Source organism: Bos taurus, chromosome 10 (genome assembly GCF_002263795.3).
Source record: "Bos taurus isolate L1 Dominette 01449 registration number 42190680 breed Hereford chromosome 10, ARS-UCD2.0, whole genome shotgun sequence".
Taxonomy (NCBI): Eukaryota; Metazoa; Chordata; class Mammalia; order Artiodactyla; family Bovidae; genus Bos; species Bos taurus.
The window spans coordinates 69,905,776-69,921,626 of NC_037337.1; the positions used below are offsets into that span (position 1 = coordinate 69,905,776).

Below are 15,851 nucleotides of genomic sequence, written 5' to 3' on the forward strand. Positions count from 1 at the left end.
TGGACACTTTAAACTAAATATAAAGTTATTCAAGTAATCACATACCCAACAGTGATCAAAAGTACTTGTTTTCAAAAAGAAAAACATTTATAAATTATATAGCATTATTTTAATAGATTTCAAGCCAATGTTTGTTTTGGGGGTTAGAGAAATATGACAACTATGAAAAATAACAACTATGAAAAGTCCTCAATTCAGGAAAGATCTCTATGGAAATGACCCCAAATCATTTGCCCATTTCTCTATAAAACCAAAGATGGTTCTAGAACCTTTACAGTTAGGACAGTGTTTATTCTTCTACTGCTTTCTATAATTCTTGCTTTAGTTAAGCTCCAAAATTTAGGTATCTGGAGTTCCTCGTGCTTGTTAGAGACAATGGGTTGGATTTCCACAAGACTTGGGCTTGTTCATCATTTTCATACAATAGCAGTAGCAATCAAGGCCAAAGACCTTTGTAAGTTAATATCAATAACTACTCCTTCTTTCAGACACAGATGCAATGGGAATGGATATTCCAGCATCTCAACTCTCTCCTCAGATGTGGGGAGTCAAATACAACCAGTCCTAATAAATCAGAAATTTAATAAGCATAGCATAGACTCTGCTAAGGTCCCCAACTGTCATTCTGTTGGCTGGACTGAGTATTTTAGCAGATTGATAGAAGTATTGGTCTTTGGTTGAGAACTGAGCTTTTCTCACTGAGCTTCATCAAAATGGGTAACTGCTTTTCCTTAGCACTTTCCATAGAACCCTTACAAGCTCTTTTGACAATCTAAGGACAAGAATATATAGTTCAATATGTTATCTGTAGCCCGGGGCCCTGCCTGAGACACATCAGGTAAATGGATGGATCCAATCTGCATGTGGACTAAGGCACTCCCTGAAGACAGGCCAAACCAAAGGCAGGAGCGAGGCCAGGTGAACCTAAGCAAATTAAAACTATAGTTCTAGGTGATCGGGTGGGGGCAGGACAGAGTACTGTCTACTGTTCACCTCTCAGATCTGTGTCCCAGCCTGGCTCTGACTAGATCATCTGATTCCTATGGAGAAGAGAAGGTAGCAAAAAAAAAAACTTGAGAGCAGAAGCACTGAAGACTATAAAACCCTGGGGTGTGTAACACAGTCAGGAGAGAGGCTGTCTCCTCATTTTGTCTCAGGGCAACCTTAACACAGAGAGAACTCCGTGCACTGGGGATGGGCCAGGTGGGGCAGCCCTTAACCCATGGACATGCCAGTTGGACTGCTCTGACCTAATCAAGCAATAGCCTGCAAAGAACTTTATAACCATTGCTGCTGCTGCTGCTAAGTCGCGTCAGTCGTGTCCGACTCTGTGCAACCCCATAGACGGCAGCCCACCAGGCTTCCTCGTCCCTGGGATTCTCCAAGCAAGAACACTGGAGTGGGTTGCCATTTCCTTCTCCAATGCATGAAAGTGAAAAGTGAAAGTGAAGTCACTCAGTCGTGTCTGACTCTAGCGACGCCATGGACTGCTCCTCCATCCACAGGATTTTCCAGGCAAAAGTACTGGAGTGGGGTGCCATTGCCCAACCTTTGGTGAGTTTGGGAAATAGAAGACAGGGATGTCTATCTTTGATAGGCATCTAAGAAGGGAATGCTTCTGTTATGACAATTTAACTCTCCAAGGAAAGGACAAGTGACATAGGAAATGGAAGGCAAGACTTGGCCACTCACCCAGCCAGAGCCCTGCCATCCCGCAGAGACAGCCCCATGGCAGAGCTGCAAATGAGGACCAGTGCTCCACCTTGGTGAAATACAGGATGATTGGGGTGAAGGAGATGAAGATTAAATTGAAGAAACCCAACGTGGAGACAAAGTGTGCTGCCTCACCAAAGTTAGCACTTCCAAGAAACATCTTAAACAAAACCTAGAACAGGAAAGGAACTTGTTAGCCACTCGGTCAGGGACTGTTGTTGGATCAGAAAGGCAAGTCTACATCATGAGCTAACTGGCCCAGAACTTATGCTCTATGTCATTTTATCCCAGCATTTCCATGACACTAAATGGGCTGCTGAGCTAAGGAATTCAAATACACTCTAGCCTTTATGTAAAACAGAAATTGTCATAAAATAAATCCCACTTGGTATGCCACAGGGATACTGTAACTGGGAAAAACCCACCGTCAGTTACAGGTATAGGGTAGATGATAAAGAAGAGTGCAGACCAGCCCAGAAGCATTTAGCTTTGAGATGCCATTAGTTCTTTCCTTCGAGAATGGGGTTAATTTCATCCTTATTTTGATAATTACTGAAAACTAAATTGGACAGAGAAAACCTGTCGTCATGTTATTGAGAGAAGTAATAGCTTCCCTTGTGGCTCAGCTGGCAAAGAATCTGCCTGCAATGCATGAGACCTGGGTTTGATCCCTGAGTTGGGAAGATTCCTTGGAAAAGGGAAAGACTACCCACTCCAGTATTCTGGCCTGGAGAATTCCATGGACTGTATAGTCCACGGGATTGCAAAGAGTAGGACAGGACTGAGTGACTCTCGTTTTCAATAGTGATGCCTTGGATTTATAAGCACTTTTCTCTCTGAGTTTAAAATATTTTCACAAGGTCTGTATTTATTCTCCAGATTTTAAAGATGTTTTTCTTTTCTGGATTATAAATCTGTGTATAGAGAAAGATGACAAAGACATGTAAATAGCTAACCTAAATCATACATTTAGTTTGGGAGGAGACAGGTCTCTAGTCCATATTTCTTGGTTTCTTAACCCCTCTGCTTCCTTTATTAATCCTCAAACAATGTAGCACAGAATATATCTTTTCTGTGGTGTATATATGATGCTGTGTGTGTCAGCAAATATTACAGCTACCAGAATGAATACATCTGTAATGTGGTCAGGAGAATTCTCTATATAAAAGAGACATTCCAGGCATACAGCAAATCCAGGTATTTCTTTTACTTTCAACTAAACATATTGTTTTTTCTCTTGGGAGACTTAGAACTTGAGCACATGCTGGTGGTCTTTGCTCACATTAGACATCTCAGTGGAGTCTCAGCTGGGGGCAAGTTAAACACTAATGGTGACTGAGTGAACACTTGTCAAGCTTGTCAGAGAATCAGTGGCCCAGGAAATGTCAATATGGAAACAGACACAACGTCCTCTGAGCCGCAGAGTTGGTGAATAAGCAGAACAGGAATCTGGGAGGGATGCAGAGGGCATTTTCTGCCTTTCAAAGAAGATTTTCTCCTTGAAACACCATGAAAGGTGAAAGTGGAACAGTCACAACATCCAGAAAGTTGGCTCTGGAAAGCGGCACGTTGGTGAATAACCTTTTAGATCTGCTTTCTTAGTTCTTGCTTCTGAAGTCAGGGGCAGCGACTCTGAATAGAGCTTTCACTGATGACAGGTAGCTCCAGGGGAGAAAGAACTGTGAGGACATAGTTAGACCCAGCGTGTGCATCAGAGAGGGAAAGAGGCTCTTCATCTAGCTAATAACATAGCTTGGGGTTAGTATGTAGCAAATAAACTCTCGAGTGATAGTTGGTTTAGGATTTTTAACACCTCATTGTAGTTAAAATAATGACCGAAGGTAGTTAAACATAGAGAAGTCTTTCTCAGCTCGTGCTACAACTGGTTGGCGATTTGGGAGGGGTGGAGTCATGGCCACCAGGGGAGCCCTTGGAGTTGACCAGTCCGAGTTTAAATCTTGTCTCTATCACTTCCTGGTTGGAAGTTATTGGACAAGTTACCTAATCTTTCAAAGTCTCAGTTTCCTCATCTGCAGAGTGGGAATAAGTACCTATGCCTCATAAAGGTATGTTAACAGGTGAAAATTCTGGCAAGTATACAGCCTGTAGCAAGTACTCAATAATTGGTACTTATTATTATTATTTAAACTGTCTTTTTTTTTTGCTAGCCAAGATTTTCTTTGTCCTTTCTTTATAAAATATTACTTATTACTTTATAAAAATATAAGCTACAAAGATAATAGGCACATAAGAAAGTACACGAAATACCTTATACAGTGCAGATGTTGAGGCTGAGCCCACTGCAAATGCCACTCCTATGATGGAATCGGCATGGAAGTTATCTGCATACGCCATCATCACGATGCCAGTGATTGCCATTATTGCAGCGACTATCTGTCACAAAGAATGCAAAGAAAAAAATGTTTACATTGATGCCTCCATATCCCAGAGCAAGCATTTGAAAAACCCATGGGAGTTGCTACATGCTTCCTCAAACCCAATTACCTCTTGTACATCACTGTTTAAATGTAGGAGGGTCAGTGTTAGAAAGAAATCTATATACTCATGAGACATCCAGGCAGAGAATATAAAAGCTGCTCACATATTCTAATTAAGGACTAGTAATTTTAGTTTAATTTTTAAGCTCCGCTTCCTGTAGATTAATACCCATATTGATGAAATAAATTTAATAGGAAGTCACTTCTTAGCATTTTCATCTATACTGTGTTCTTTTCCTTCAAATAATTCAGCACATATCAATCAGCTCCTTGGATCAATGCATGTTTCTGAAGATCTCCACATAATCAGAACTTGATTATGGTGATGTAATATTGATTGAGACATAATAAGAGACAAGTTTTAGGCCAAAGTAAAAAAAGAAATGAGAATAATCTTTCAGAATGATTTATAAGGAGTGAGTTGAGTTTGCATTGTCACTTGCCAATGTCAAGCGGAGGCTACTTCTTCCTTTTGTTTACATGTAAACTAAGCCACAGAAAGATAATTTCATTGAGCTATTCTAAAGCATTAGCTGTATAAAGTGAAATATTAATAATTGATTGAAATCATAATGGTTTACTGTAAATTAATATGATCCTTGATACATTCCGAAGAGAAGTCCACTTCCTTTGTGAAATGCTCATTGACATCTGTTTCTTTCATTATCTCGACCTGCTTTTACTGGAAAACATTTTAAAGATACAGTAAAAAGTAAAGTAACAACTCTGGAATAGGAAACACTATGTTATTTCATTGTGAAATAGTCTCACTGACTTTAAGATCACGATGCAACTTTGTGGGAAATTTAAAAATACTTGCTGATTGATTTTGTTAAGCTTCAGTTCTGAGTATTCCCAAGTAAACTTACCTCTGTAGATAGATTTCTCACATATGTGATTTTTTTCGACCCTTTGAAATATTATTAGTGAATTATTCATTACAATCAAATGTATATCTTTAACATGTAACTTGCTAGAGGGCAGTGTGAAGTATGATAACGATGACATGTATAATTTAGATGCTGTTAAAGCATTTCTTTTGTTAATGACCACCCAAAGCCAGGGCACAGTTGGTATCAGAGCCAGCTCCATACTGAAGCGTCTTTTATGAGAAACAGCAGGAGTACTTGAGAACAGACGCCGACTTGTCAGCAGTGAAAAACTGTCTTCATAAACCGTTATCCGGGAGGCTACATGATGGGGGGTGTTGCTCATGCTGAGTGAGTATTACAGTCTCTAGAGCTATCAGGCATGTGTTCCAGTTAGACTGTATGAAACAGAATTTAATACACACACTATGAGGCGCCAAGGACATTTTCCAAACAGGAAGTAATAGACTCATAAATAAACATGGTGGTTACCTAGGCCTGGAAGCTCTGCGAAGGTTATTATTTTCTTTGATTTGGGGATTTATAGTTCAGCTAGGGATTGCAGTCTTTGTTTGGGTAGTCTGATGTCAAAGAAATGAAAAGTTATGTTAGATATGGACAGTTTCTGATTTGTTTTTGTGTTTCATGAGTGTTTGTGTGTTCACAGATAGATTTCCCTCAAAATATTGAACTTGTAGGATAAAACATTTGAATTAATATTTGTTTTCTTTCTACCAAGCATCAGTTGTATTGTCTTGGTCAAATAAACAGGTGATATCTTCAAGACAGGGATAATAGAATATAATGTTAATCCTAAAGAACTTTAATGTGATATACTGCTTTGAACTTTAAAATATTAAAATTATTCTATAATATACAATATTCAGGCTTAGGCAATTGTGTATAATACATAATTCTTGATTTAGGGAATTCTGAAAATAAACAGTCCCTACAAAAATAGGGGAAAAAAACCAAAAACACTGTGGAAAATGTTGAACAAGGAATACAGTTAGCCACAGGATATGACTCCAACTGGGAACTCTTCCTTTTCTGAGTAAGCCATTAGTAAAAATACATATGCACTATATTTCTGTTATATGTTTTCTCAATATAGGAATTAGACATGGACAAAGGTTACATAACTTAATAGCAATTCAGAATTATAACCATGATGAACCTCTTAAAGATCTCCATTATATTTAATATTCAAGTGCTTATGAAATTATTAGCTCAGACCATTTAAACTGACATATCAATTACACTAGCATCTCTCTGAATTGTGTTCATGGAGAGAAGCATTTTTCACTTCGGGGACCAGACAACACTATTAGTTAAGTTCCAAAAGCATGAAAATTTGATATTTTTGATGTTAGAAAAATTATTCTCTATGGTATGAACAGTTATTTATAGGTTAGTAGGTTATCTGGGGATAAAAGATAATTTAAATTATTTTCCACATTTCTATTTACATTTCACAACTATCTGATAGAACAAGTTCTCTGTGGCCATGTTTCAAAATGTTTTCATTATATTTCTTATCTACATAGTTGAAACTAAGGGAAAGGAACTCAGCTAATCTAGAAAATTCAGGGAAATTTTGGGTGGCAGGCTCATTTGGAGTGGTGGCTTGGATGATCTCGGAGTGGCTCTGTCTCCTACCATGGGTTAACTGCAAGAGTAAATATTCTTGAGATTGCTGGAAAACAGATGACCTGAGTACAGGTCTGAATCACATGCATTTTCAGAAGTAATCAATCATTAAGGCAGGATTAATTGTCTTCACGATGGTGTGATCACTCATCTAGAGCCAGACATCCTGGAATGTGAAGTCAAGTGGGCCTTAGAAAGCATCACTATGAACAAAGCTAGTGGAGGTAATGAAATTCCAGTTGAGCTATTTCAAATCCTGAAAGATGATGCTGTGAAAGTGCTGCACTCGATATGCCAGCAAATTTGGAAAACTCAGCAGTGGCCACAGGACTGGAAAAGGTCAGTTTTCATTCCAATCCCAAAGAAAGGCAATGCCAAAGAATGCTCAAACTACCACACAATTGCACTCATCTCACACACTAGCAAAGTAATGCTCAAAATTCTCCAAGCCAGGCTTCAGTAATATGTGAACCGTGAACTTGCAGATGCTGGTTTTAGAAAAGGCAGAAGAACCAGAGATTAAATTGCCAACATCCGCTGGATCATGGAAAAAGCAAGAGAGTTCCAGAAAAACATCTATTTCTGCTTTGTTGACTATGCCAAAGCCTTTGACTGTATGGATCACAATAAACTGTGGAAAATTCTGAAAGAGATGGGAATACCAGACCACCTGACCTGCCTCTTGAGAAACCTGTATGCAGGTCAGGAAGCAACAGTTAGAATTGGACATGGAACAACAGACTGGTTGCAAATAGAAAAGGGAGTATGTCAAGGCTGTATATTGTCACCCTGCTTATTTAACTTATATGCAGTTTACATCATGAGAAACGCTGGGTTGGAAGAAGCACAAGCTGGAATCAAGATTGCTGGGAGAAATATCAATAACCTCAGATATGCAGATGACACCACCCTTATGGCAGAAAGTGAAGAGGAACTAAAAAGCCTCTTGATGAAAGTGAAGGAGGAGAGTGAAAAAGTTGGCTTAAAGCTCAACATTCAGAAAATGAAGATCATGGCATCTGGTCCCATCACTTCATGGGAAATAGATGGGGAAACAGTGGAAACAGTGTCAGACTTTAGTTTTCTGGGCTCCAAAATCACTGCAGATGGTGACTGCAGCCATGAAATTAAAAGACGCTTACTCCTTGGAAGGAAAGTTATGACCAACCTAGATAGCATATTCAAAAGCAGAGACATTACTTTGCCAACAAAGGTCTGTCTAGTCAAGGCTATGGTTTTTCCAGTGGTCATGTATGGATGTGAGAGTTGGACTGTGAAGAAAGCTGAGCACCAAAGAATTGATGTTTTTGAACTGTGGTGTTGGAGAAGACTCTTGAGAGTCCCTTGGACTGCAAGGAGATCCAACCAGTCCATCCTAAAGGAGATAGGTCCTGGGTGTTCATTGGAAGGACTGATGCTGAAGCTGAAACTCCAGTACTTTGGCCACCTCACGCGAAGAGCTGACTCACTGAAAAAGACCCTGATGTTGGGAGGGATTGGGGGCAGGAGGAGAAGGGGACGACAGAGGATGAGATGGTTGGATGGCATCACCGACTTGATGGACATGAGTTTAGGTGAACTCCGGGAGTTGGTGATAGACAAGGAGGCCTGGTGTGCTGCGATTCATGGGGTCGCAAAGAGTTGGACACGACTGAGCGGCTGAACTGAACTGAATCTTCTTCTCAACAAAAAAACATAAAGTGATTCTTTTTGAGCTCAGGACGTTGAAAATGTGCCAGCAGAAAGCCAGCACTTTAAATACTGTGTCAGAAGTGCTCATATGTGACATCTACATGATGACAAACACACAAAAAAAGCTTCTGAGCATGTTAGTGTCCACAGGAGGGACTCCTGTGCTGAAAATGAGCCATCTCATGGTGCCACCTGCTTGGCTTCAGAAAAACACGGCTCTCCTGACAACCTACTCCAGTTCTAGCTCCGTAACCAACCAGAGGTGTCTACACAAGATGGACACCCACCACTACCATTACTTGAATCTGACTTCAGTGAAAATGTTAGTAACCAGAGTGACCATAAAGCTCCAATGCCTCATTTTTAACCTTCTGAACCTCTGGGTTCCCTCCCATCATGGTGTGCCCACCTGGGGTGAGAACCCGGAGGGAGATAATTTATTTAGCCCATTACCCTTGCATGCTACTTGAGTGACATCACCACCTGATGCAGCTTCCTTCCTCTGCAGGCTCAGTCCCCTGAGATCTTAATCTGTATCAGCTCTCAGGGCCAGTCACAGAGGGACCTGGTTTGAGCCTGTTCTTAAAGCTCAAAGAGGGCGTTAACAATAAACATTTGGGGATTGCACAGATCTACATACCACCTGTGTCCCTGCCTGAAAGCTAGGTTTCTTTCCCCTCTCGAAGAATTAGTTTGTACAGATAACTGGCTTTTGCCTGTTTCTGTTTTCCTTTATCTTCATTTCCCCTCCTCTTTTGGCTCAGGTCCTCAAAAACCACAAGAGTCCAGCCCTTCTCTGGATCTCCAACCTCATTATAGTCACTGTGTTTCCCACTGACAAATGACTTCCAGAACTATTATTTGCATAACAATACCAGTTCTTCTCAATTCAGGGTATTGAGACGATCCTTTAACTGCTTCTCTTTCTAATTGTAATTGCTTAGTTTGTGATGTGGTTAACCCTGTTTCTGGAGCTGGGTGGAGCATGGATTCACTCACACTGGAGCCTTGAGTCCTAAGCCTACATCAGGCTCTGAAATTGAGGGCCTCAAAGTTATACTGCTGGCCAGACTATACTCGTCAGGACTCAAGGTCAGCAGTTGAAGGTGGATACACACCTTGGCCAATGAGACCTGCACTGATGATTATCCTTGTTTCCTGTGAGTGTCTAGGTAGAGTCCATTTCAGGGAAATATCGCTACACAGAATCCTTAAATTTGTCCACATTTTATGTTTGCATGAGTGCGTGCTAAGTCGCTTCAGTCGTGTCCAACTCTTTGCCATCCTATCAACTATAGCCTGCTAGGTTCCTTTGTCCGTGAGGATTCTCTAGGCAGGAATACTGGAGTGGGTTGCCATGCCCTCCTCCAGACATGTTATGTTTAAGCTTCCATAAAGAAGAGCCATCTATTTACTCAAAGCCAGTGAGATTGGACAAGAGTCAATGTGTGAGAAATAAAAGAGGTAAGCATTCTGCAGCAGTCCAGATATTATGTGTGTGTTCAGGGGTAGCGGGGTGAGGAGGTCCCAGGGTTTACATCTCAAACTAGATTCCCACCCTCCATCCCCATCACACACACACACACACACACACTCTCTCTCTCTCTCTCTCTCTCTCTCTCTCAAAGGGAGACCAGGATGGAAAAAAGAAGGAAAGAAATCCCAGAAGGAAAGACTCAAAAGTGTGTGGAAGCTGGTGTTGTTCAGTCACTCAGTTGTGTCCAACTCTTTGTGACCCCATGGACTGCAGCACACCAGGCTTCCCTGTCCTTCACCATCTCCCAGAGCTTGCTCAAACTCATGTCCATTGAGTTGGTGATGCCATCCAACCATCTCATCCTGTCATCCCCTTCTCCTTTTATCTTTCTCAGCATCAAGGTTTTTCCCATTATGCTGGCTTTTCACATCAAGTGGCCAAAGTATTAGAGCTTCAGCTTCAACATCAGTCCTTATAATGAATATTCAGAGTTGGTTTCCTTTAGAGTTGACTGGTTTGATCTCCTCATGGTCCAAGGAACTCTCAAGAGTCTTCTCCAACACCACAGTTCGAAAGCATCAGTACTTCGGCGCTCAGCCTTCTTTATGGTCCAACTCTCACATCCATACATGACTACTGGAAAAACCATAGCTTTGACTAGATGGACCTTTGTTGGCAAAGTAACATCTCTGCTTTTCAATACATTGTCTAGGTTTGTCATAGATTTTTTTCCCAGGACCAAGCGTCTTTTAATTTCATGGCTGCAGTCACTGTCCACAGCAATGATGTGGAAGGTAGATGGGACCTATTGACTGTAACTTGTTGACAGGGTTTATGGATTCCTTATGGGCATAAAATCAGAGAACCTTTCCAGTTCAACTTTCACTTCCTTGTATTCGTGAATTATTCTCCTGCCAAGAGGGGGAAGAAAGGGGAAGAGTCCCACTACCCATCCTCTGCTCTCTCCTCCAAGAAGCATGAAGATTCCAGACAGAGGAGCCTGCACTGCACATGAATAAAGAGTTACTGCATAAATGTCAATCAAAGGCAAGATGGAAACAAAAGGTTGCCTTGAATTTCATCTAAATATGTAATACTGGCATAAATCAGTAGAAGCTCAGAGCCCTGATTTAGAGTGCCCTGGAGCCCAGTTAGAATTCGGAGACGAGCAGTTTAAGCAATGAATGATTCCATTCAACTGACATACCCTGGTCGGTTCTTGGCAGATGGCGACAAGTCTCCAAAAGAGCCAAAGCGTGGGAAGCTAAACACACAGGGAGCCAGTTATACCTAGAAAATAGGTGGGTGCCAAGCTGAAGGGACACAAATTCATTTCCTAAATCTGCTATAAAAGTCGAGGTCCACTGAACCATTCATTGCCCACCAATTTCCTTCATACTTTCAAGCAAATTTTAAAAGGAAAGAAAAATTTCAATTAATAATAGAAAAATAAGGGAGCAACAATATCTGAAAGAAAGTGTGTTAATTTTCTAGTCTGACTTTTACTTTTCCTTAGAGTGAAATGGACACTCATGACAGAAGAAAACCTGAAGCAGTGCCTCATTTTTATTTTTTTGGTGAGAACTTTTTTTATTAAGGTGATTTTTCTGGTTCTGATGAATTTAAGAATGCTAGCTAAATAAAACAGAATCTTGGAGATGGTTAAAACATCCATCTTCAATCCTGCAAGAGCTGGATTCTCAGAAACACTTTTGCAATTAGAAAAGGTCTTTTAAAGAAATTTGCTAATTTCCACAGGATAACCATACATCAGCTGTAAGCAAGTACTTATGAAAGGGTTTTTTTTTTTTTTTTTAAACACACCAAAGCTTACCAGCCAGTTGGTTGAAAGGATTTCATAATAGAAAACTAAATGTATGAGTGATTACCTTTTCATCTGTAATTCAATCAATATTCCAAGGAAACTAAATATTAACAAGTTAAGGCTTCCCTGGTGGCTCAGATGGTAAAGAATCTGCCTGCAACGCAGGAGACCCAGATTTGATCCCTGGGTCAGGAAGATCCCCTGGAGAAGGAAATGGCAACCCACTCCAGTATTCTTGCCTGGAGAATCCCATGGAGGGAGGAGCCTGGCGGGCTACAGTCCATGGGGTCACAAAAAGTCGGACACAACTGAGTGACTGACACTGAGGCCACATGTTTCACCCTAAGGGTGATGATTCTTGGGTCATGCAAATGAGAATTATAACCCCCAGATTCTATTTTTCTGAACTACTGAAGACTTAGAATGAGTCAGAAATATGTTTTGATTTGATGACTGAAAGCAATCCTTTAACTGTTTTTAAAAAGAGTAGTCCAAGTGGGGTGGCATGTACAGGCAGTGTCTTATTTATGGATATAGGCAATAAGAGCTGCATTTTTGTTGTCTGTATTCTATTTGCCCTCCTCTGATTTCTCAAATGACCTAATTATACATGTTCTCAATATGTCTTATTAGGAAAAGAATTGCTGATATGGTCAGAAGGCAAAATGCTGAGTATGTTTTGGTGCTTCTTATATTCCATGGCCTGATTATGGGCATTATTAAAATTACATCTTGACATTCTTCTAGAATATGGCATTAAAAACTTCCTAACACTTTAACAGTCAGAAGTGAAGTGCCCTATCATTTTAAAAGAAAAATTCTGACTTCTCCAGCATGACTGACATTAATGCTCACCATTTTATCACCTATGATGTCTTAGTTTATGTATTTACTTATTAACAACTACTTATTGGCTACTTAATTTTTCTATCAGGTCTTCTCATTACTAACAGATACTGTATTAGTTTCTTGAGGCTGCTGTAACAAATGGCCACAAACTTGGTGACTGAAAACAGCAAATATCTATTCTGTCATAGTTGTGGAGGCCCGAAGTTCAAAATCAGGCAGGGCCATGCTCACCACCGCAGTTCTGGGAGAGAATACATTCCTGCCTCTTCCAGTTTCTCGTTGCTGCCCCAGCTTTCCTAGGCTTGTGACCACATCACTCCAATCTCTGTCTCTGTGGGTACATCGCTCCTCCTCTTCTGTGGGTCTTTCCTGTGTGTATCTCTTCTAAGGATACTTGTTACTGGATTTAGCAGACACCTTGTTACTGGATGGGCTTCCCTGGTGGCTCAGAGGGTAAAGCGTCTGCCTGCAATGCAGGAGACCTGGGTTCAATCCCGGGGTCGGGAAGATCCCCTGGAGAAGGAAATAGCAATCCACTCCAGTATTCTTGCCTGGAGAATCCCATGGACAGAGGAGCCTGGTGGGCTACAGTCCACAGGGTTGCAAAGAGTCGGACACGACTGAACGACTTCACTTTCATTTTCGCTTTGTTACTGGATTTAGCAGACACCCAGATCAACTAGGATGAGCTCCTGTTTGTAAAAATCCTTAAGTTAAATATGTCTGCAAAGACTATTTTTTCAAGTAAGGTCACATTAATAGGTTCTGGAGATTAGGATGTGGACACCTTATTGAGGCCCACCATTTCACCCACCACAGATGCCAATTTTAAAATATTAAGTTGGCCAAAAAGTTCATAAGATGTTTTTCCATAACGTTATGGAAAAACTCTAATGGACTTTTTTGTTAGCCCAATAGCATGCTTTGTAACTTCTAGGTAGATTTCCTAAATCTGCCATTTAAATATAAGTTACACAGCTGAGTTTTTTCTTCTAAAAGACCTCAAATAAACGTTGTCTTTTTTTATACGACCTTTTGCATAAGTTTCATTCATTCATTCTAATACAACTGATTTCCTTACTGGTAAATCTAACAGCATCTTACTGCCTTTTTATACTGTTCATGGGGTTCTCATGGCAAGAATACTGAAGTGGGATGAGATGGTTGGACGGCATCACTGATACAATAGGCAAGAACCTGAATGAACTCTAGGAGATGGTGAGGGACAAGAAGGCCTGGTGTGCTGCCATTCATGGGGTTGCAAAAATTAGGACATGACTTAGCAACTGAACAACAACAGCAAATCTAACAGTGGGTGTGTTGATTTCCTTCTGGTAGTCACATTACACTGAAAAACCAGAAAAGCCCCTAAATCTCCTTTCTTTCCCTCTTGTCTGAAAAGATTTCCAAATTCTCATGGGTGATTCTCGTGGTGATAGATAGAAATGAGAAAGATCTTGTAAGTATGAGTTCATTCACTATATCCCTAAATATGTACAGTCCCTACTTTGTCCCTTGTATTGTTCTAGGTGTTAGAGATAGAGGCAGAGCCAGTTTCATGGGTATATGACCTGTACAGATGCACTGGGCCCCATAATGTTTCCATCTTGTAATTATTCACAGTGTTTTTCAGCAAGGGGCTCTGCATTTTCACTTTTCACTGGGCCCCACAAATTATGTCAACCCCAGCTGAATGGATCAGTGAGCAGTGTGAAGAAGGTTCTTGTTCTCAAGGACTCGGGGTTCCTGACACTAGACAGCCAGTGCTTCATGAGTAATGCCATTATGCTAAGCCTCTTGGGTGTGATATCTAAGATTAGCTAGTGGAGAATGAGTGTGAGGCTGTATCTGGTATAGTCAAATGGTATCATGAACTGATTGAGAATTTTTCATCTTGTTTTCTGCGGTAGCTTTCTACTTCTTGTCTGTGTCAAGTTTCAGTTCTGAATTTCTGAGCAGCATCCCCCAAGATACAACCAGAATTAGCTAACTGGCTATTAAGAAAATGTTTTCAGGATGATGGCTATCACAAACTCTCTAATATAGATGTGAATTTCAGCATTTAGCGAGGCAAGGACCCTGGAATCATTGCAACAGGAGCAAAAGTTTGCAATAGCAAAAAAAATGTTTCAACCCAGTCTTGGACATCTCTTTTGAAGAACAGCAATTGTGTGATGTTTATTTTCTGGAAAAACGCTCTTTGTTTGGATCTACTTTTAAATAATTATTTACTCAATATTTTCGTCATGGTGGCATGCCAGATTATATGAATGAGATCTGGCTCCTTATGCCTGCATAGCTCTCAATCAATGTAACAAAGGTCAAACATACAAAAAACTTTTTATTTTTAAATCCAGAATATCTCTGAAAGGAATAAACTCAGAACTGAAGTGGTTGGTGGAAGTTTAATGCTATCCAATTAAGGATATGTACCCCAAAGTACAAGTTGTTTTTAGTTCCATTTCTAGATTAGTCATACTAGATATATAGCCACTTTTAACAGCATTGTGCCGCTACTGGTGACTTTAATTACTGTTTGGTAATCTTACTACTTACACCAATATTAATTAAATTCATGGGGGAGGGGCGGTGCAAAAAACATGAGTTGTCCTAACATGCTGACTGGGGAAAAACAAAACAAAACAAATCATAATCTTTACTGTGGCTAATTTTCTCAGACCCTTCTTCCCCAAGTACAGAAGGAGTTGATCATACCATTAATTCTAAAAAAAGAACTTATTTTCCCTGAGTGCCTCCTGTTGACATCAGCTGACTGCCCAATGGAAAAAATCTTTTATCCTCTCATGACATTGTAACTGCCTGGGTGTTCTAGCGCATCTTCAAATTTCAATCTGTACTCAAAACCAAATAAGTTTTGCAGAAACTCCACAAAACAAAGCAGCTCTCCCAATGCCAAGGATTTATGATTAAATGCAGCCTCACGCATCGAATCAAGTGTGCTATTACCCTCACTCCCATGAACCTGTCTTTCAGCACGATCCATGACAGCAAGAAGACAAAGGCTTTGTTACAACAGAACAGAGCAGAGACATCCGTGGCTGTCAGCTTCTTTAAAGCCAGTAAATACAGGTAATTAGTCAAAGTCCATAGAATAGAAAAGGGAGCAGTTCTTTTAAGAAAGAGCTTCAACGTCAGACCATCTTCACCAAAAATTCGACTGCATTCCCTAAGGAAGAAAGAGAGGTTAATAGGTATTGATGTTAACACATCTTGTGTGGACTAGCTCTTGACAATCATTTTTAGGCAAGAGCACAAAC

At 40.4% G+C, this 15,851-nt stretch overlaps 1 protein-coding gene across 1 annotated transcript in view; it reads right to left on the reverse strand.

Moving 5' to 3' along the window:
* The window catches only part of SLC35F4 (solute carrier family 35 member F4), a 31,997-nt gene that overhangs the window by 5,949 nt on the left and 10,197 nt on the right, over nucleotides 1–15,851 (reverse strand). The window contains exons 3-5 of the mRNA XM_015473213.3: nucleotides 15,541–15,760; nucleotides 3,982–4,107; nucleotides 1,693–1,885 (exon numbers count right to left, since the gene is read on the reverse strand). Of these exons, the coding sequence (XP_015328699.2) occupies nucleotides 1,693–1,885; nucleotides 3,982–4,107; nucleotides 15,541–15,760 (539 nt within the window). The remainder of the gene's footprint in view (nucleotides 1–1,692; nucleotides 1,886–3,981; nucleotides 4,108–15,540; nucleotides 15,761–15,851) is intronic.